Source organism: Galeopterus variegatus, unplaced genomic scaffold (genome assembly GCF_000696425.1).
Source record: "Galeopterus variegatus unplaced genomic scaffold, G_variegatus-3.0.2 Scaffold1639, whole genome shotgun sequence".
Classification (NCBI taxonomy): Eukaryota; Metazoa; Chordata; class Mammalia; order Dermoptera; family Cynocephalidae; genus Galeopterus; species Galeopterus variegatus.
In genome coordinates this window covers 207,860-231,485 of record NW_007727750.1, presented here as the reverse complement: position 1 = coordinate 231,485, position 23,626 = coordinate 207,860, and the positions used below count along the sequence as shown (strand labels likewise).

At 39.0% G+C, this 23,626-nt stretch overlaps 1 protein-coding gene across 4 annotated transcripts in view; it reads right to left on the bottom strand.

The window, feature by feature from the left end:
- Window positions 1-19,505, bottom strand: part of CPEB4 (cytoplasmic polyadenylation element binding protein 4) — a 72,637-nt gene extending 53,132 nt beyond the window's left edge. For all 4 annotated transcript variants that reach the window (XM_008578177.1, XM_008578178.1, XM_008578179.1 and 1 more), the window contains exon 1: window positions 16,971-19,505. In XM_008578177.1, coding sequence (XP_008576399.1) covers window positions 16,971-18,095 — 1,125 coding nt within the window. In that variant the 5' untranslated portion in view covers window positions 18,096-19,505. The remainder of the gene's footprint in view (window positions 1-16,970) is intronic.
- Between the last annotated feature and the right edge of the window lie 4,121 nt (window positions 19,506-23,626).

Here is a 23,626-nt window from a genome sequence, read left to right as displayed (position 1 = left end):
TTATTCTTTTTCATGCAACTAAAGTAGTAAGCAACCTTGTGAATCACTGGAACTTACATTTTGCCAGTCACTGAATGACAAGAGTGCTGAAGAGAAGCAGTTGATAAAGAATATGACAGAGTGTTTTTATTTGGTTTGTTTTGTAAGAGCTTATTCCAGAAGTGAAGAAGCCTCCTTTTTACTTGTAAGTCTGAAAGTTGTACTAGAATTTAGTAAACCAATTCATACTCCCCACTCCCACCTCCAAGGTTATTGCCTGGTACATAAAGATTTTTGCTAAACTAATAACCACTGACTTCTAACTGGTAAGGTACTTTAAAACTAAAATACTAAATAAAATTTTTAAATTTCAGTAATATTTGGGGGGGACTCTATCCTTTTTATACTAATGCTAATTTTTACTTTAATTTGTTATGATTTAATACAGGATGGCAGGTAAATACCAATACAGTATACAAACTCTGATCAATTGGTACTGACTCTAAGATGCAATATGTTGAAAAGGATTCTCAGGCTCCATATGAATTCAGAAGGAAACAGTACCTCAACAAATTGCTGATGATTACTAAATGCAATGTTTAAGGCACAATGGCACAGCACCACGTTCTTGCCAACCCTAGTCTAATGTGTATTCTTCCCACAACCCAACCTTATTAGTGGTTATACTTACTATAAACCACTTTACATTTGTACAACATGTTATTTCTCATGATGTTTTGGTAATTCAAAGAGTTCAAAAGCCACCTATTCTGTCAAGTAAACAATCTGTTCTCAGAACGAATCCAAAGTTTATTATTCTTGGTTTCTCCCTTACTGATCTTTTTTGTCCATTTTTAACATCTAAAAAAAAAAATCCTAAAATGTAAGTGTCTGTGTCATTAAGAAGTAGGTAGAGGGGTAGAGAAAAAAATAAATAAACCCAAGGTATAAGAACAGCACAAACAATGCTGGTTTTCCTATCCAACAACCAAAGAGTCAAGGAAATAAGACTGCTTTGGTTTCCATATTTCATTCTTTGATTCTGCCTTTTTTGATTGCTAATTGGACCAAATATAAACACAGACTTATTTTCTAGGATCCATTTCACAGAAAGTAAACTAACTATAAAATAGAAACCTTCTTAAGTGACCCCTCTTCTTGACTAAACTTGAACTGATAAGCAAAATATGAACATTAGCACGAATCAGTGGAATAAGCATTAGACACTAGGAAACTTCAACTCTGCCTGGTGAATGATGTGAACTGGGCACTTCATCTTCTAGACCTCTTTCCTGATTCATAAGAGGAAGGGGTTTGAGTGGATCTCTAACGGCCCTTTCCTAACTCCAAAATACTTTTGTACTCTAGCTTTCTGGTATCCTAAGTTGCCTGTGCTCTTCCGAGATTTACAGTTAAAATTATGATGACGATTATGGCAGGAACAAAAAATGTGGATGAGAATGACTAATCGTTGTTCATCACTTTCTGCCCACAAAGAGGCAAGAGTCAATGATAGATTAGTAAGAGAATGAACTCTTAGAGTCTTAAAAGGAAAGACACTGCATTTTCATTATGCTATACAAAGTGCAAAATAACAAGTCTTTTCAAAATAAAATCTACTTAAAACAATTTGTTGGAAGAAAAAAGAATAAATTGTCCCAATTTCAGACAAAAGAACAAAGAATTTCTTATAAGACAAAAAACAGTGACAACTCTATTTGCTTCAACCCCCCTGTATTAGTGCATTTCTGTTGCTTATAACAAAAGTACCTGGAAGTAGGTGATTTATAAGAAAATGAAATTTATTGCTTACAGTTTTGGAGGACAGGAAGTCCAAAGTCCAGGGAACACATCTGGTGAAGGCCTTGGTGGTGGTGACAGTGGTCCAGGGGTCTCACATGGCAGAATGGCAGAGCAGAGAAAGAGCTAACTTTCTCAGCTGGCTCCTTTTAAAGCCATCAGAATCATGCCCATGACCACCATTAAACCATTCACTATGTCAAGGTCCTCACAATCTAATCTAGGCCCCACCTTTCAATTACCGTAATAGGATTTCCCACCCTCTCAACACCGTCACAGTGGGGACCAAGCCTCCAATACATTAAACTTTGGGGGTATGCTATTCAATCCACTGCATTCTACCCCTGGCCCCCCCAAAACTCATGTCCTTTTCACATATAAATACATTCATTCAGTCCCCAAAGTCTTAACTTGTTTCAACTCAAAAGTCCAAAGTTCAAGGTCCCGTCTTGACTCCATGTTTGGCATTCTCTGCATACTGGTATGGGGGTTGGGTCCCCAATTCCTTGGGCAGCTCCACTCCTGTGGCTTTCCTGGTCACTGGCCATGCTTCAGCTCTTGCAGGCTGGCATCACACACTGGTAACACTACAGATCTGGGGTCTCCATGGACCCCAGGGTCTTCTGCTCTCACAGCTCCACTAGACATAATGTTGGTGGGGTTTCTCTGCTGTAACTCCAACCCCACGATTCCACTTGGCATTGCTCTAGTGAAGGCTGTCTGTGGTGACTCTGCCCCTGTGACAGATCTCTCCCTGGGTCTGCAGGCTTTTCCACACATCCTTTGAAGTAGGTATGGAGGCTCCCAAGCCTCCATAGCTCTGGCATTCTGGGAGCCTGCAAACTTAACACCACATGGATGCCACCAAGGTTTCTGGCTTGTATTTTGCTAAAGCTGCAGGTTCAGTCATATCTGGGGCCAATTTAGCTATAGCTAGAGCAGCCAGAGCATTCAGTGTGCTGGTGCTACAAGCAGCTTCCCAAGGTAGTCCTGGGTGGCGAACCCATGAGGGGCACCTTGGCCTGTTTTCTGAAACCATTCTGTCTCCCTAGGCCTCTAGGCCTGCAATGGAAGACACAGCCTCCAAGATCTCAGAAATGCCTTCAAGGTCTTTTTTCCCTTCTCCTGATAATCCCTTTCTTCCATACTCATCCCCTTAGTAAATGGTTGCTAGGCTGCACCATTGCATTTTTCTCCTGAAAATGGTCTATGCTTCTCTACCACATGGCCAGGATGCAAATTTTCCAAATCCTTACACTCTGCTTCCCTTTACATTCTGGCTTTACATCATGCCTTTTCTGCCATGACTCAATGCAGGCTGTTGAAGTAGCCATGCAGCTTCCTGCATCTTTTGCTGCTTAGAAATTTCTTCCACCAAATACCCTGGGTTAGCACCTTTAAGTTCCACATTCCATAAAATTTGGGGGCATGACCAGAATGCAGCCAAGTTCCTTGCCAGTTCATAACAAGGGTGATTTTCTCCCCAGTTTCTAATAAGCTCCTTCTCATTTCTATCTGAGACTTCCTTAGAATGGTGTTTAACAGTCCGTATTTCCATAAACATTCTGGTCACCACCATTTAACCAATCTCTACCTTTCTCTGATTTTCTTGTCTTCTAAACTTTCATCAGCATCTAGGCTTTTTCTAGCCATTTCTTTCCAATTCTTCCAGCCTCTCCTCAACATTCAGTTCCAAAGCCACTTCCACACTTTCAAATATTTGTTATAAGCAACACCCCACTTTTCTGGTACCAATTTTCTGTATTAGTCCATTTCTGTTGCTTATAACAAAAATACCTGGAAATGGATAATTTATAAGAAGATGAAGTTTATTGCTTATAGTTTCAGAGAATGGAAAGTCCAGAGTCTAGGGAACACATCTGGTGAAGGCCTTGTTGGTAGCAACAGTGATCCAGGGTCTCACATGGCAGAATGTCAGAGCAGAGAGAGAGCTAACCTTCACAGCTGGCTCCTTTTAAAAAAGCCATCAAATCCATGCCATGACCACCATTAAACCATTCACTATGGCAGGGTCCTCACAACCTAAGCACCTCTTCAAGGCCCTACCTTTCAATTACCATAATAGGATTTTACACCCTCTTAACACTGTCACAGTGGGGACCAAGTTTCCAACACATTAAACTTTTGGGGGACACAGTTCAATGCGCTGCAGCCCTATTGCCAGTTTCTCTTGGCAGCCTAAAAGGAAATAAGGTAGAAATGGAGAACTACCTTTTATTTTGAGCATCTACTAAGTACCTGACATTATTCTAAGTACTTTATTAATACTCTCTTAATTAACCTTCAAATCTCCTAAGTTAAATTTTATTATTCCTGTTTTAGTAATAAAAACTGAGACTAAGGAAAACTTACATAGTTTTTTGTATACACAAGTTACTGCCCGGTTTTGCAACATAGTCAGGATTCAAGCCCAACTCTCACTCCAAAGCAGTTGATGCTTCCTTGAGTAAAGTAATGGTCATGGCAGTCAAAGGACCACAGACATAAATTCAAATAAAGAAGGCATTCTTCTTTAAAGACTCTGAGGGCATGAATATGCTAGCGACTGCCTGGCAAACAGTAGACACTCAAATATTACTCAATAAATGAAAGAAAGAACAAAATGCATTAGGGTGATAGAAAGTGATATCGGAGATACTAAAACCATAAGAGGAGAAAGAGAAGCCTTATCTTCCTTCTCCCCATTGGAATAACACATAAATGTGGCACACAAATTAGAGACCTATCACAAATGCATCACTAGATTATCTTCTGCTAATCACAGGAGTAGAAATGGTACTAGTAGTAATAATAATCAACATCTAACATTACGCATTGCATAATGTCATTTATCCCTCAAAAAAAAAACCTATACAATTAGATATGTTCAGTTATTATACCATTTCACAGTTGAAGAAACTAAAGCTTTGAGTGTTTAACTAACTTTATCAGTTTTAGGCAAACGGAGGAGGCAAAATTTGAATCCAGGTCTTCTGACTCTAGAACATGCGACCGTAATAATCATGAATGAAAATAAAAGAGCAGCAATTCTTTTCAAGGCTCAGCAATGCAAACTTTATTACAATGCTTAAGCCTCATTTTACTTTGTAATTTTAATTATTATCTTTAATATACTGAATTGCATGTAACTGGTTGGTTTCAGTTTCTGTCATCTCTGCTTCACAGGACAATTTCTAAAGAAGGGCAGGACCCTTCATTTTAATATACACCTGAATAATCCTGCCTGCCATGGCAGAACAGAAAGACCTACATCAGCATATAGCTGATGACAAGGCTTTTCATAACATTCCAGAAATAGCCACAAGAAGCACATGAACAAGTTAGTCTATTACTATGAGGAAGAGCAACTAAATTGTAATTATGCCACAAGCCAAAATAATCATCTGTGGCAATTTTGTTTAACATTCAGATGAATGACCTAAGCCAGTGTTTCTCATACTTGAAAGTACATCAGAATCACCTAGAAGTTTTCTTAAAACACAGATTACTGAGTCCACCTCCAAAGTTTCTCTTTCAGTAAGTCTAGGTAGCGCCCAAGAATTTACATTTCTGACAAGCTTTCAAGATGCCAGGGACTTGGGGATGTGGTTTGCAGCTTACATCCTGGTTGACCGGCAACTGGCTGTGATGTAGTCTAGCTTAAATATTCTACAAGAACTATTTTAAGATTTCCTTATGAAGAGAAAGGCTTTGCTCTTGAAACTTGAAACAAAGCTCTAAGGTATATACCTTTGGAAAAGATTACAATCAAGTTCAATTTCAACAAAGATGGAATTTCTCTTTGAGAAAATGCCTAGAAAGAGGTGAGTGGTTAACCATTCAGAACAAGCAAAATACAAATCTGGTGCTTATACTTTCACAATAAAATATTATCTTTGTCACCTATTTACCTGACATCTTAAACACTTGGCTCTTTTTTTCATTCAACAACAAAGATATCTGAAGGGCAAATATTCTGTTTGTTTTCTCTCTCTCAAAACTTGGTCAAATGCTCTGTGAGCCATCTGTATCCAAGAAGAACAGTCTAAACAAAGGATATGCTAATTACTCGTTCTTTAAGATTCTACCTATTTATCAAGTCACATCACCAGAAAACTATATAGTATATCCTGGTCCCTGTTCACTTGCCTTCATAAAATTGTGGCTTAACAATATGATCTCAGATTTTACTAAGTAGAAAAGATGAGTATGCCATTTGTTAAACATCTGTGGATTTTCTTGTAAAATTTGTTATCAAGAGAAAAATCCATTATGCCTGTTGATGCCCCATGATTACAGACCCACAAGGCAAATTTCTCTCAAAAAGATTTTGCCCTTGTTTAAAAGTATGCTTACTTTCATTAGAGAATGAGAGCTAGATAATCCATCATGTTTTACTCTGTATCTTGAATGTTGGGATGTTCACAGCTAAGTTTCATGCTCAGAGGCAATAACTGTCTTTAGCCTAAATTTTCTGATCTACATATAATTCATGCTACCCACCACTACCACTCTATTATTGGTTCTTTTTATACTTGAGTTAGTGTGTTTTGGCATTACTAGACTGAGCCTAAAACACAAAATGTAACTAATTGAATGTAGCCACGTTATTAAAAACCACAGCCAAAATTTAGCTACCCACTTTACTCATCCTCTTTCTGTAAAAATATACATTACTGTGAACATTACTTCTCAGACTGTCACGTATTTGTATCAGGCTATGGTAGTTTCTCTTTCTGGCTTAAATTTTCCCTGGTGAAGAAGGGAAAGGAAAATAATTTAGTTTGTAAGGAAAGTCTGTGCCAATGTGTCAGCTGCCAAAATAAACAGGAAGTTTGAGATCCAAGTAGAGACCCAAATTAATCAAAGGTAACTATGGGAGTTTTAATCCAAGATGTAAATATTCTTCTTAGATTAAATAATATTTAAGCCCACAGACCATCAAGAGGTGACCATATAGTCAATTTTCAAGATTCCACTTCCAAATGACCCTAAAATCCCTGTGCAGGCAAGTCCCTCTTCCCTTGCATCCGCCTAGCACTCTGACATCTCACCTGATATTGACAGGCTCTGTTATAACTATCCCCGACTGGAATGAGAGCTTCACTCATCTCCATGTCCATAAATTATAGATATGCATAGTATGCCATAAATCAATCACCATCAATATAGAAAGTGGCTAACATGTTTCTCCTGGCTCTTTGTTGTACATCTTAAATGAATTACATATCATTTACATACATTAATTAGACATCACAAGAATCAGGATTGCTGTTATCCCCAATTTCACTAATTGCCCTCAAAGTTACACAGTAAGTGGTGGTGTCTGATTTCTGAGCAGAAACTCAAAAAAGTGATCCATTTAAATGGGTCTTATGATCTAGAATTGTCACTCTATTGACACCTGCAAGGTATGAAATCTTTCATTGTATACACATGGCCTGAATGCAGACAAGTGTCAGAGGTTAAAGAGGTAATTATCGGAAGTAGGAGGAACCACATATAATGGCATCTCACATTTCTTAGTAAGTTCCCTCTTCAGTCAGTACTTTCTCATCATGATCTCTTTATTGAAGGCAAAGAGTCTTACAGATCTTAGGCTACCCTAAGATCCTAACAAAATTATGAACTATAACTAAATGAATGAATGTCTTCAGTGTATTACCCTGACTGGAGCAATAGCTCCATTTGGTTTCCATGTGAACTGACAAATCAGAATCTCTCTCCAGGAAGCCTTTGAGAAAAATTTTCTTTTATTGCACCTGCATTTTAACCACAATAAACCGCATTCATTTTAAGCATTAGAAATCTTTAAAGTGATAAACATTTCTTGTCACCATTTATTTGTATTTAAAATCCAATCTGACATTCTAGGCTTGATTAGTCAGTTCCTAGATCAATAGACCTCTTCTTCTTGACTACTTGATCATTCTAACCTCACCTGGCAGAGAGAAATAATTAAAATCTATTATAAGAACTGAGCTCAAATCACCACTTACTAGGCAAATGATCTTGACACTGAAACATCATTGAACCTTGATTACATCAGCAAAATGAGGATAATAACAACACCCTTATAAAACCATGATGGGGAATAAATAAGGCATGTAACACCATGTGCCTGGCAGCTGGTAGACCGATTCAACAAATATTCCCTCTGCCCTTACTCTCTCTGGTGCAATGGGGAAAAGCCTGAAACTCATTTTAAATTAGGTATTGGTTGTATCTGAATAATTCAGCTGTTTTGTGCTTTTTCCTATGGCTCATTTTCATTGAGATAATCAAGGGCTGGCCAGGTGGCGCACTGTAGCAGTGCGCCGCTTGGGAGCGTGGCGGTGCTCCCGCCGAGGGTTCAGATCCCACATACAGACCGGTTCCCGCTCACTGGCTGAGCGAAGTGTGGGCGCGGCACCGAGGTTTGCGATCCTGTTGCCGGTCCCGGTCCGGTACGGGCGCGACACTGAGGGTTGCGATCCGTTGCCGGACACGAAAAAAGACAAAAAGGAAAAAAAAAAAATAAGTCTAAGCCTCTGAACCCAAAAATATCAATATAAGATTTCTCCTAACTAATAAGCTATTCAAGGCAAGAGGCCATTAATTTAAGGAAAGTGGGAAAATAGTACTAAAGCTTAGCCCTGTGGAACAAAGTCATGAAGAGCCATGAAGACTCTAATTGGCTGTCAGGGTTCTTCTCCATGTCTGCTAGACCTGATCAGGGTCCAGAGTCAGCAGGGAGAATGGTCCACCCAAATGCACAATCTTTATTACTAAACTAAGTCTAGTGTCCTGTAACCTTTGACATCTCTTCTCTTTTGTGAGCCTTGACAGCAATCTCAGAAAGCAGCCTATGCCCAGCCTCCATCTTTCTGTGCCCTCGCAGCTCCTGTCTTCACATCTTTAGTTTTCCAGAGTCTCCTAGGCAGAGACACTCCTCAACACTCAAGCACAAAACAAGAGGTCACCAGACTACACTTCATGAGGAGAAGAATCACTTTTGCTGTGGATAAGTATTCCCAGCCCATGGTCAATCCAAAGCATCAAACATTTATGCGTTGAAAGAGAGCAAGAAATGAAAAAGTCTGATGCAGTCCAAAGGCCTGTAAAAGACCCCAAACCTCTACATTTCTCTTAAAAAACAAAAACAAACACAAACAAAAATACAACCAAAAAAGCTCAGTCCTGTCCTGTTCTCTCTCTAAATTTTTTCTTCCGAGGTCCTGCCCACAAGTCCATAGAAGCCTGAACCTAGAGGAAGGCCGAGATCAAGGGATAAAAGTACAATCTTCTCCCAAATTTCTGGTCACTAGTTGATGATTTGGTGTTTTAACTGGATCTCTTTTTTTTTTTTTTTCCTTTTTGTCTTTTTCCGTGTCCGGCAACGGATCGCAACCCTCAGTGTCGCCCCCGTACCGGACCGGGACCGGGAACGGGATCGCAACCCTCGGTGTTGCCCCTGCGCCTCGCTCAGCCAGTGAGCGGGAACCGGTCTGTATGTGGGATCCGAACCCTCGGCAGGAGCGCCACCACGCTCCCAAGCGGTGCACTATAGCAGTGCGCCACTGGGCCGGCCCCCTGGATCTCTTTTTTTGATCACCCAGAAAGAGGTGAGACCAATAGCAGTTTCCAAAGAGATTAGCATCAGATTGAGCAGTGAAACAGGCTAAGCAGGTACAACAGAAATGCGAGCCTTGCTTCAGTTTCTCACTATCCTTCTTTAAAAAACAATTTGAAAAATGTTTTTGTTTTTGTTTTTTTAGTAAAGACTCCTTATCTTTTAGAGACACATAGTAAACCATTTACAGATGAAATGATATGATATCTGAGAATTGCTTCAAAATAACATAAAAGGGGAAAGAGAGAGTTAAGAGTATGAATGAAAGAGGATTGTCCAGAACCTGATAATTATTGAAGCCAGGTGATATGTACATGTGAGTTCACTATACTATTTGACTACTATTGAATATATTTCATTTTTTGACAATAAAAAATTAAAAAGACATGGGGAGAGACAATCTTTACCAAAAGAGGAAAACAAAAAAAAATCACCAGTTGGTCACTGTATTTTTCAGCATCGTTCCAAAAAATAAGAGTATTATCTAGCCAAAGTCTCACTATTATTCAAGTACAGTAATTTTATCTTTAAAATTATAGCTCATTTATAAAATTCTTTAAAATTAAGTTCAAATTAATCACATACCAGTTATATACTGGTTTTCATATTTTAAGAAATTGTGACATTCTATTTGATGACTTGCTTTTCTTATCAGAATCTTCTGGAAGCCAAATATTAAACATATTTCATTCCATGCTCAAAAAGACACGACAAAAGAAATGAGAAAATGAAGGATCAGAAAGGTGGAGTATCTTGCCTTAGGTCACTTACTCTCCTTAGTAAGCGGCAGAGCCATATTTGGAACCCAGATCTGACAGTAACCATATTTAGGATATTTTGAGTAGTAATGTTCCTATATGTCTTGTTTTGTTTTTATGGTCTTACAGACAGTAAAATGACACAGCTAGTTCACTGACTAGCACCATGATCCTATTAACTAGATGCATTCCTCAAGAATACCAGGAAGAACGATTTTTTAAAATGTTACATGATATTTTAAAAATAAATATGGCTTTAAAATGCATAATACTGAGAGATTAACTATAACTTAGTTTGGGTCTATAAAAAAAAAATGGTGGGGATATATCTGATAAATATTCAGCAAATAAAAATTGCCCAATCTAATACTCAACAATATGGAAAGTACTTGTACAGCTTAAGGCTTTAAACTCTAATAATTCAGTTTGTAAACATGAGAGAGAAACTATGAGTAGCTGATGGAGTTTTTCTTTGACATGTAATGGGACCTGAATTCTGCTATCCATAGATTAAAATTTGTCTTTTGTGGTACCATTTTGTCACAGAACATAAGTACGTGCGTACAAGTACACAAAGCAGCTTATACAAGTGTATATTTATAAATTTTCAAATTTTTTTGAAATTTCCAAACATTTCCACTAATAAAATGTAGCCATTAATAAAATATTTAGAAATGCCATCTACACATTGTTTTTGATATACCTAAAGTTGAATCTGTCAGTTTATTCTGAAGTTTAAACAGCTCATGAATTAAAATTAAATGCAACTATTAGGATAGTTGATAATTTGTTTATAATGCTTAAGAAGAAAACTAAATGCTCAGTATCACTCAAAGATTAACACAGGTTGGAATTTTATATAATTATAAAATATATTCTCAAATCATTTTTATGAGAGTACCATGCCTAGCCCATAACATATTAGGTGCTCAATAAATGTGTGCTAAATTAATTACATTAAAATATAAAAAACAAAACTTATTTCAGGATATACCAAATTCAAATCTATGGTACCTTTTCCTATTTCTTACCGAGAAATCAGAAATTCTCCATTAAGATGTAGTCTCCTTTAATGTATACAAAAGCAATCACATGTTCTAAAGTTCTTAATAAAACAACTATAGGCAAAATTTTTCAAAATATTGAAAGATGCAGGCTGCCAATGTTAATGAAAGTCTGCTAAATGTTTTATTTGTCCTGGGTTGCATCTATAGTTTGTTTTATAAGTATACTCTGTGAAATAAAGCATATAGAGTAAGATAAGCAATACTAAGAACTGTTCATAATTTTTCGTAGGAACCCAAGATAATATTTGTAATTACTTCAATTTCATGATTTTACTCAATATTAGAGCACCATATTTTAAATTTAAAAAAAATTAAGCTGCTTAATACAAATCTCACAATAGCTCTTCACCCTTAGTTATTATGTTGATGAGGTATTGTCCTCCTGAATTTAAGAGTGTGACTCAAAGTCACACTGCTACTTAAAGTTCAAAGTCAAATTTAAGTCTATCTGGATCTACAGCCTATGCTTCACTCTACTACTTGGCCTCACAAAAGAGACTTTTTCAATAATTATTCATGTTCCACCTTCAAAAATTGGTTAAAAATAAGATCTGTACCTTTATCTTTCTATCCACTAAGTATTTTCTGAAAACTTGAAAGTAGAATTCATTCTGTTTCAACAATATAAAATGTGATGGAAAAAAAAATTTTTGATGAGAATCTACACTAAATTTGAATTTTTAAAAATATATATTGCTCTAAATATATTGTGGTAAAAACATGCTTTTAATTTCTCCAAGGCACTTTTGAACAATTAGACATGAAATAAATTTTCTCATGAAAAATTAAAATAAGTGCTCACATTATAGGCTCTCTGCTTTAAAAAGAAACACATTATTCACATTATCTTATCTGTGAGGAGACTAAGAACCAACAGTGCTGAAAAAATGCAACAGTGAGGTCTTTAAGCTTATTTTCCTTCTCACGATATAGAGAAAAGTCATAAGGAACATAAATGTAGACTGCAAATTTCAAATCTGGGCATATGTTAATTTTTAAACTACTTTTCCCCTTTCTTTCTCATGAACACCAATAAGAATTACTCTCAAAAGCTTAAACCCATGAACTAAGTATCATCTTTCTAGTTGCAACTAGCAACAATCACATTCACTAGGCTTACAATATACAGCTTTTTTTCCTGAAAGATGATGGAGCAATGTGTTGATCATATTTCGTAGCTTTTCTGAAGACAACAACAACAAAAAATAAAAATAAGAAACTCTACTCCAGAATTGCTTATTAAACCTAGTTAAATGGCCTTCTACAAAGAGGGTAAAATTTTATCTGGTAGGCTTTTCCCAAAGGTTTTCCAATATCTCATTCTGCTAGAGCTAGAACCATCTAACCCATACTTTACAGTTAAAAAATTAGTTTCTCCCCTTTTAAGTCAAAGAAAATGTTTCCTATGCAAAGATCCCTCTTGGGACTATATTAAGTAACAAGAAAATGTAATGAGGTTGCATGTTAAACAATTTTAATAATTCACTTTGACTTTCAAAACTGAAGCACTACAGCAACTTTCTATTTACATGCAGAAGAAGTGGTACGTGATTTTAAGGATCCATAAATTGACAACACTAAAGTGATGGGAATCACTTCCCTAGTTAAGACAACTTAAAAATCTGCAGTGCTTGTGTCTAAAGTAAGAGCAAATGGACCCTAAGTAAAGTCTTAAAGTGTTTTCCTATCAATCAAGTTTTAGGATAGTCTTTGTGACATACAGATTTTTTTTTTTTTTGTTGTTTTTTTTTGGTCCACTTCCTGGTTCTTACCTAATGGAGGTGAGAACATAATTGAGCTATAGGTAACAGGGTGTCAGCATAAATCCTAGGCAATTCTCTTTTACTTTCATGTAAGGACAGAAGATATAGGCAACCCTCCAAAAAAAGTGCTATATTCAAATATAATTACTGGCAGGTGTCCCAATATATTATTTGGTTTGGACATCAGAATTCCAGGATGTGTTTGGCAGGACAGGTAGGATTTTTTTTCCCCTTATTGTAGGGTCAAATCATGCCTGTAGTCACATGAATATGGGCCTTTTCTTCATTTTGAAATTGGGACAATAAAACCAAACATCACAGGGTTGAGAAATCCTATATAGGAAGTAAAATTACACATGTGAAAGCACCCACCTTAGTGCACGCTGTATTTTGAGTATGTACTCAAAATTAAAATAAAAAGTATTGACTTGAGTATTATCTAAGTTTAACATTTAAAGTTGATAAGCCCATATATTCTATTGTTTCCCACTTTCAAAACACCATCTACAATCAACTTTTGATCATCATGTATCACTGTAAAATTTTTCCTCTCACCTTACATGTTTCTGGGAGGCATTCCCTCCACCCCCACCTGTATTATGATTATGCGAACAGGCACTATAATATAGTATAATGATTAAGGGCCAAATCTTGTGTGTGAATAATAATAATAATTTCTACCTCACGGGATTGTTGAATGAATTAAATGAGTTAATACATGTAAAACACTTAGAACACAGTAGGCGCATTAGCTATTATTAAATGCATCTGAAAACAGGATTGGAGACATGCCATCTGAATTCATACAATGAAGCTTTAGGCTAAGCAAAAGTAATTTAGAAACAAACTTTAATACCAAAAAACCCCCAAATATAATGCCTTCCCATATCAGTTATTTGAGGAATTATTCACATATTTGGAATCTCTGTTCATGTTCCATAAACGTGGATAAAAGGGAATGTTGAGATGGGGGAAAAAAACTAATTTAAAAGTTATCATTAATTTTAATCCACCATATTTACCCAAAACTGCAGTAAACAAATGTAAAAATAATTCTAGTTCATTTCAAATTAAAATAAACATTGCCCAGTAACAGTTACATTTCAAGTAGATTATTTCTTTTTAATATAACAATACCATGCTAACTTCTGATTGAATACCAGTATTAAAATGTAATCATATAAGCTCTGCGCTGTACTTTTTATGATATACTTCAAGATCTCTCTATAACATCTAAAGAATTCTTTTTAATAGCAATTGAAATTGAATTGCTAATATATATATATGTATATAATTTCCTTCCTAAAGTTAATAGTCCTTAAGTTATAAATTTCAACAAGACAGGAATATTTATAAAGAAGAATGTGAACCATAGTTGTAGCAGTTTAACAAAATTTCACAGCAGGTTGCTTTAGAATCATAAGGAATTTCAGGGATCACCCAGGTTACCCCCCACGTTTTATGAAGAAACTGAGGCCCAAAATGCTGATACTGACAGAGTCAAGACCACAACCTAGGTCTCCTGGCTCCCAAATAAATATTCTTTCCAATTTTTTCATATCAAATTTAACCAAGTAATTCATATCAACTCAAAAGGGTACTTTTTTGCCAAAAGAATTATTGTTACAAAAGTAACTGCATTCATTTAAGTAATCACCACAATAGTCAGTTTACTTCTGATGATTTTTTCAAAACCCAATTAGGCATTTTTTGTCATAGAGATTTTTTCAGATCACTTATTCTCTTGTGACTTTCAAATCACCTGCTCCACTCACTCACTGGTGCGTGCTCTCTCACATACAGGCACACTCACTCCTAAAAATTGTGGGGATGGTGAGCAGAAAGCAGCAACTTACTTTCTAATCCTACCATATTCGAGACAGGTACGTTGACCCACCCTTTTTCCATCCTCAACATAATAGACAACAATTCTAAAGTAAGAGTTAGTTTCTAACAATTTCTTTTAGTATCAATCTTCATCATCTATTATTTAATAAATCGGCTTAAGCCCTACAGAAATTAATCAAAAAATTTCACGTTAAACACATTCCATTAGTCCAATTGAAAATAAAATCAATGTGCATGTATGCATATTTTATTCATTTTTTGAACTTTTCATTTTTCTCAAAGCAAATCTTTAACAAAATTCAGTAAGCTGAAAATGAGAAGTAGACAATGATGTCACATAAATTCATTCTGTCAGTGGATAGCAGCGAAATAAGAAAGAAAAGTGTATTCAATTCTGAACCAAATCTCAATCCAGTTAAAATGTACAGAATGCCATCTTAGATTTTTTAAAATTAGCAATATAGAGATAATTCATAAAAGTTACCTTTCCATTAAATTTTCTTTAAATTTATATTCAAAGGAATATCAAAAGCAATTTTTTAAAAATAGACTTCAGAGGATTGTCAATGTTTCAAACAGCCTTTTACGTAACCACTAAAGCAGGTCTTTGAGTAAAAACCCTTTCTAAAAGCAAATTCCAACAGCTTTTTGATAGGCAAAAAAATTATTTTTAAAAATCTAAAGCTAAATTTAAGCAGATATTTTAAGATACACTGCACCTGAATCCTTAGGGAAGGAATAAATACTTAACTCCTTGGAATGACATCTGGTTCTCTTAGTAAACTCCCCCTCCTCCAAGCAAATTACTAATTAAAACAAATAATTCTGCTTGTGCTAACATCATATTTGGGAACACTGCAACTATCTTGCAATCTGTTTTAGCCCTTACAGAAAGATCTATAAAATAATCCTCTAGCTGTAGCACGTGTGTGTGTGTGTGTGTGTGTGTGTGTGTGTATATATATATATATATATATATATACACTTGTATGTATACATATTCTTAATCCTTGTTTTTTAAACCTAAAATTCATAGTCTTACCAGCTGTTTGCCATTGGGCAAGTTATTACAGCTTCCTGATACTCAATTTCCTCAGCTTTAAAATGGGGATAATAATAGAACTTACCTTGTGCAGTTGTCCTGGGGACTGATTCGATGTTAGCTTATTATCCCCTACAAATTTCCTAAACACATATAAATGATCATGCTCCCAAAATATACAAATTTAGTGGTGTATCTGATGTTCAACTGTGAAATTCCTTTATCTTGTTTCTATCAACTAAATCGGCTGCTCATTAATTCAAAAACATCAAAAAATGTGACTCTTGCCAGAATACGGATATGTTGGTAGTAATAAAGACAAGTGATCTTTGCCTGTTCTATTTTTAGGAATGGTTTCATTATCTATACCCCTAGTGTTAACACTGGAAAATAAACAAATGGGTGAAAGGCATCACAAAAAGAATCACTCTGAAATCAACAGTTTCATAATATTCAAAAATTAATGGAGACAAAGAAAACATTTAGATCATTTCTCTCTCGCTATTAGTTCTTAGTAACACAAGGCAGGCCAGAATTTGCACAGAGGTTTAAGAGGAATTGTCAAGTTGATCAATTCAGATTGTTCAGACTGCAAGGTTCAAAGAGGTTCCAGGATTAAAATGTAACTGGTGAGGAAACTGTAATTCAGTAGTTGGTTTTCAGTGTCAAAAGAAATTAATTTTTTCAGTTATACAGTTACTTCATATGGGCAGAAAACATTCATGAATTTCCACAATGAAATATACTTATATCTATATATTATTTATTCTCACTTAAATAAGTAGGAGAAAACTGACCCTGATTCTCTTGTCTAGCAAGAAGGGCATTATAGTTAATAATTATGACATCACTAGCTACCTGGTATTCATAATTATCTATGGAAAAATTAAGGCTACGATTAGAAAACTGCCAAAGAAACAGCCGAATATTTTATTCCAAATTACAATCCTCTCCTGCTAAAATAAGGTCTGGTAATTGATTCATTTTATATCTAAAAAGAGCTCTCCTGTGAATACAGACAATTTAAACTCTTCAGTTGCACTGATATTACACTATGCTATTTCCTTATTCATCTTAATCTATTAATGGAACATATCTTACCGGAAAAGGAAAAATGTTGTCAGCCCTGTTCAAGCTATCTTCCATCCAGGATTTAGGAGCAAAAGCAGAGCTGGGGCGAGCATACTTCTGGAGCTGAATATGATTGCTTGCAAAATTTTTCTTCAAAGGCGAGATGGAGGTCAGGGGTGTTATTCCACCGTTCAGCCCTCTGCGGTGATCGCGGCCTTGGGAACCTCCCCAGCCAGCATATCCGCCACCTCCTGGGCTCCAGGAAGAAGAGGGTGTTGGAGAGGGACTCTGGTAGTTGCTCCATGGAGATGGGGGTTTGTTAAGATTATTCGCCAAATGAGGCAGCTGGTTAAAAGCAGCGTTTCTATGTGTGAAGGGTGGGGGATGGGGGCTGGCAGGAGATCTCCTTTGCTGCTGATGCTGGCTGTGATGATGCTGGAAATGAGGGTGATGAGGGTGGTGCTGCGACAGAGGCCCGATCTGAGGGGAGAAGCTGCCTCCGAAGCCAGGGCTGACATGATGGGGAAAATTTTGAAACAACAGAGCACCGTTATTAGCCGAAGCGGCAGGGACTCCTCCCTGGTGAAAGAAACTTGCATCTTCATTGATTATTGTAGAGGAAGAAGGTGCTATCGCTGCTGACCAGTTACTGAAACCAGTAAGAGACGATGCACTAGATGTCAAGGGTTGGGTCGAAGTACCTAGCCCCGTGGCTTCTTGATAATCAAACCCTGTCAATACTGGTGATTCGATTCTTATTTTCTCCTTCCCACTGCCATTTTCCGAAGAATTGTCCCCCTGATTTTCTTCAGATTTTGCCTTCTCGGTTTCAGGCAGTATTCCAGCTTCCTGACCTGGACTCGGGGAGAGCTGCTGCTTTTCTAACGGGTCTTGCTGTTCTTGTTGCTGACTTTTTGCTTTTTCTGATCCCAAGATCTCATCCTGAATGTTATGGGTAGCTGGAGCAGGAAAGAGCCAAGCTGACCCAGCACTGCTGCCATTGGCAGCTGTGTTATTATTTATAAAAGCAGCAGGGCTGGGGGTGGCATTTTGGTGATGGTGTGGAGGCTGCAGATGTGGATGGAATCTGACTGGAAAAGCAGATTTATTCCCAGTATTGCTTTGCACTAGCACTCCAAACCCGTAATCCCCCATTTATTATTTTTAGGATCAGAATCTCACAATAAAAAATGACAAGTTGATGTCTTTTGCCTTTTTTTCCTCTACCCCAAATTTAAGTTGTTTGCTTGCTTGAAATGTCTTATTTATAGCTAGCTCAATGATCGCAGCTTATCACTCTAGTTCTGATTTTGAATTCTGGTCTCTGAAAGATGAAAAAACAGCTAAAAAAAATCTCTTAAAACATTGACATAAATCCAATTGGGCTTATTTCTAAGGAAGGAATAAAAATGAAGAGGGTAAAAATCAAGTCTTTGGTTAGTAAAATAGGCGCTTTCTTTTTTCAAAGGAAAATGTACATGAATGACAAAAACTCAGCTTCTCAAGCATCTATGGATGTAGAAGAATAAGCATTGCGCGAAGTAAAAATATATATATATATATAATTTAACAATCACATATGGTCTTCCTCAGCAGTTTAGATTCACTCACATAAAAATTAGAATAGGGCTAAGGGGAGAATACGTTCTTTCCTTGGCAGCTTGGTTAAAAAAAAATCAGGAATAACTTAAGAACATTATATATTATATATTTATATATAGATATAGATTATATTAGGTTATCTGGGGCAGGAGGTGAATTTCTGGTTGCGGGAGAGGAAATCAGCATTGACTAATGGAAAGATGATTGCAGGAAGGTTTCTGCTGTTCCTGGTCCTGTTTCTGCTCTTTCTCAGGGTGCAGTTTTGGCCTCTGGGGCTGTTCCTGAGGCTCCGGGTGCAGATCTTGCTGCGGTCGCTGTTCCTGGGCTCCCCCCGGCCTCCTCTCCCCCATGAAAGGGGTTGGAAACACCCGTTTCTCCCTCTTGGGGGGGGTCACGATCAGGAGGGATTAGCGAGACTCGACGAGGGCGAACTAGCGGCCCGGGGGTGCGGGGACCAAGGGGGCGACCTGGAAGGTCCTGTGGTTTCTACCTCTTCCCCTCGCTGCGGCTCCGGGTTTTTTTTCCCTCATGGGACCCAGGGACGGTTTGTTCAGTTCTCTTAGTTCGATTCTCCGCAGGAGGGGGAAAAAGAGGGAAAAAAGGGAAAACCCACTACCGTAGTTACTCTAAAGAAGAAGGGCCTCCCCCCTTGGCTGGCTTTCTCTTTTCCCCCAGATTTTTTTTAAAAATTATAATTTAGAAGGCTTTTGTTTCTCCTCACGGTTCCTGGGCCGCCGTCGCCGCCGCCGCCGCTTTACCCCGGTCCCGCAGTCCCCGCTGTCGTTGTTGCGGACTCCGCCTGGCTCTTCTTTTTCTTTCCTTTTTCCTCCTCTTCTTCCTCTGCTGTCGCCGCTGCCGCCGCCGCCACCGCCTCCCGGTGCCCGGGTCCCGCAGCCGCGGCTGAGTCCTTCTCCTCAGGACCGAGCCGAGTGAAATGACAACCAGCTGGAAAGACCGAGAGACACTTCCGGTTCGAAGAGGGAGGGGTGAGGTCCCCCGGACGCCTCATCCACCTGCCGGAAGACCAATCAGCGGTTAGAGCTCAGATGAGGCCACGCCCTTAGGCTCAGGGCTCCGCCCAGGAAGGTCGAAAAGTTACATCGAGAGACGCCCCTTCCGTCTGCGCCTCGCCCACTGAGGACCGTCGCCTGGACCCCGCTCCCCCACCCAGAGTGAGCGCAGCAGGTCGCCATCTTTTGTGTGGGCAAGGACTCCTTCGATATTTATCTTCCCCAACCAGGCTTCGCAGGAGAAGGATACAGGGACGCGCCGAAGAGAGCGGTTTCCTCGAGCACTACAGCACGGAGTCAAGGTGTTGCGGGTCGACGTGGCGACCGTTGAAACCGTAGATAAACGATAGGACTGCCCACAGTAAAGGTGGTGCACCAGGCGTCACGTGCTCTGTCCCGAGCTCCGCCCCAGAGGGATCTGGAAGGGGAGGCGGGTCTTCCCAGCAGTTGAGCGGTGCCTAGAACTGCGTATGCCCTTGCCCGGAATGTAGACCTCCGGAGGGACTCTCCCGTCACCTTACATTCCCCCACCCGCATACCCCACCCCCATCCTGTCTTAGGCTCGCGATAAGGACACCAGGCACAGAGATGCAGCTGCTTTACGTGTCTATGGCTGAACCCCCATCTCATTCCGTTCTAGTCCACCTTACACGCAGTACCAGAGGGACATTTCCGAATCGAAAATATTATCATCGTCTTCAGCTGCTCAGATGTCCACTACGGCTGCGCATTACCTTGCTGATAAAGGCCAAACTCCTCAGTCTGGTATTCAAACCTTTCTACCTGTGAGCAGTACATCTTAACTCCTCGTCTCCCTCCAGGCATAATCTCAGTGAATTTTTACATGTCCTTTCCTGTCTTCTCCATTCCGGAAAAACTCCTATTTAGTTTTAGGAATCAGTACAAAAGCTACCAACTCTGTCTCCTGAATTCTCTGTCATAAGCGTCCACAGACTTATGTATGCTTACGTCTTGTGCTTGTTCATCACACCATATTGTAATAGTTGCTCGTGTCTCCCAGACCTGTGCTCGACTATGGGCTCTTTGAGGAACAGACATTGTAGATAGGAGGCATCAGTGAATGAATCCTGAAGACATGAATCAACAAACTGGCAATAATGAAGTCTTTCCTGAGTGACAGCCCCCGTTTCCAAGTCTGAATTATTTCTTATGCCATTTGATTTGGAGCTCACATTTCAAACTTTCATCGTTTAGGTTATTTGTTTGCTGCCCAAGGGCTCCATGTCTTATTAGTCTTTGTACATTCCCACCACTACGACCACCATCAGGGCATAGGGTAATGTCTTGTCCTCAGCACAAGCTTTAAAGATGTTGAGCAAGTGAGTGTTTTCCTTTAGCAAGAAATGAAAACTGAAAGAAAAAAATCAGGGTAGAGCTAGAAGTGACTATGGCAAAACTAGGAAAAAGAGTGAGATTAAAGAATCTTAAGGACAAAGGTGGCTTCCATTTCATCTCTACAGCCTTCCTTTAATGGCCTCAATTTCCGCTGCTTCAGCCTCTCAGTTTTCCAACACTTACATGTAGAATACCTGTGTGGGCCCTTAATCAGTGATTTTATTATCTTTCATTATATCGTGAGCATGAGTCTTGTGCCTGCAACTCTACTACGAGTTCCTTAAGCTTAGGCATTACTCTCTTTTGGGTCTTATTCTGTTTATTCTCCACAAGTAGACATGCCTTGAGACTTAGCTGGTTCAGTCAGGTGTCATTTCCTCCAAAATGGTTTCCCTGACTGCCCCTCTCTCTAGCGTCTTGCACGTTCCTCTCTTTTAATTGGTGCTTGTTGTCAGTGGATTAGTTTCTTGAGGGCAGACGCTGTGTCTGATTTATCTTTATGTCCCCAGTGTCCAGCAGAGGGTCTGGAATAGAACAGACTCAGGACATGTTTATTGAATGGATGAATGGATGTTCTGTATCCAGTAGATGGTTGAAGTTTCTTGGAGCTACCAGTTTTTCTCAGCGGCTAAAATGGCAGCCATGACTTGGAGGAAAGAGCCAAACAGCCCTGAATTTGAATCCCAGCTCTGCTACCTCCTACTTGTGCAGCCCTGGGCATCACCTCTACAAGCCCTTGATTTCTTCTAGGTAAACCTTGGATACTTCCTCTCTCATTAGGTTTGTAAATTACATGAGATACATGTGAAATGCTGGGCTCATAGGAGGTGTTCAAAAATGTCAGTTCCTTTTCAATGTATTAAGTGCAGAGAACTACCTCACAAGTGTCTTTTGCCTAGAAGCAGCTGTGTGCAGGAGGGAACCCAGGAACTTGTCTTGTTTTGTAGAAGGAGGAGGCACACCCAGAGCCACAGTCAGGTGCTGCCAGGTCATTCTGATCATTTAAGTCTAAATCAGGTGTGGGCAGTAGGTTTGGGCTGAGCAAAAGCTACTATGATCACTGGAGACATCAGTGAGGCTCTTGGTTAAGGACTGGGAGCATGGGAGAAGGAAGAGGGAATCAGTTCCCTTGGTCAGTTGCCTACTCAGAAACCCAGGATACCCAGCCCAGGGCTGCCCTTGAAAACATTCTGGCCTCAGAAACTGTCTCGTGGTAACCATGACAACAATTCAGCAGCTCCATTTAGGATCTTGAAAGGGATCTACAGTTGCAGATGAGTGCTGGCTTGAACACTACTGGCAAAAGAGAGCCTTTCCCATGAAGCATGCTTACCAGGAAGTTTTGGATTGTGGTGAAAGCAAACTCCACCCAAACATGAAGGTGCTGCCAGATAAAAAGTGCTCAGTCCTTGTTCAATGCAGCAAGGGCTGACATACCTTCAGAGAAGGAGGCTGGGGAATACCTGTACCCAAATGGCTACTGCCCAGCCCCCTCTGGGGTTTGAGGTCAACCACACCCCAAACCTGGAGCCTCCCAGGAAGTAGGGCCTTAATATCTCCTTCATTAGCCTCTTTCAAAGCTTGGCGGGTGATATAAATCTCACCCCGTAATCACACAGAGTGAACTCTGCCCCACTCCAGCTCTAATGTCCTCCACCACTGCCCTTGAAGCATAAATTGTCAGTCATCTTCCAACAGCCCACACCCAAACTCCCAAGGGCCTGTCTAATGACTTTAGCAATCAGGGCTGCCACTCAAGGCTGCCCAGGTTGTACACTATGCAACTCCATAATATGTGAATGCTGCCCACTGGAGTTGCCCTGCTTCAGTACATTTCCATAAGACACAGGGGCACATTATACAAATATGATACCCATACAAGAAAAGCCACTAAAAACTATTGTAAATTACATGACCTCATGCTCATTGTACACAGAAATATTTAAAGCAGTTGATTCTTTTAGAGTTAGTGGCTTAGGAGCTTTCTGTAATTGAATTGAAGGACACAGTGTCCTTGATGTTGGTTTTGGTTATGAGTTTTAGTGAGAAGACAAGTCTGGGCAGGAGTATGGTCCAGTCCCCCAAGAGACTAATACCCAGCAGTTACTTTGCCTGGCAATATTAATAAGCATTCTAATGTAGTGGTGGAATGTATATTTCAATGAATTAAAAAAATAATATTCAAAAGCAGATCCTGTGAAGATAGGGGAAGAAGGGAAGTGTGGTTTTATTTTCAGAATATCCTCTTTTCCAAGGGTACCTAAAACTCACCTGGACAGAAACGAAACCAAGTCCCCAAAACAGGTTTTATTAAACTCCACCTCTGATCTTCACCCCATTTCAATACTGGAATGTGTGCATGTTTACCTAGAAAGCACCATTTTTTTTTTTTTTTACAACTAATTCTCCTTTTATTTGTTATTTTGTAAACTATGTGAGCCCTCTGCCTTTTAAACACTATTTTTCTCCTGGCTTCCTATTTGAGGAATCAGTAACATAAAGTCCCTAGTTAACAAGCCATTTGGTGGGGAGTAATGAAGCCAGTTCCTCCAATGCATTGTTACTGAATAAATAGTTTGGAAAGGTCCAGGACACAGACATGTTTCACTTGAAATTGCCATATCCTGGCAAAGGTTTAGGTGAGCTGGAAGAGGGGGGTGACCTTCCAAACTGTGACGTGCATCACATAAGATGACTTGGATTCTTTTGTGCTCTAGC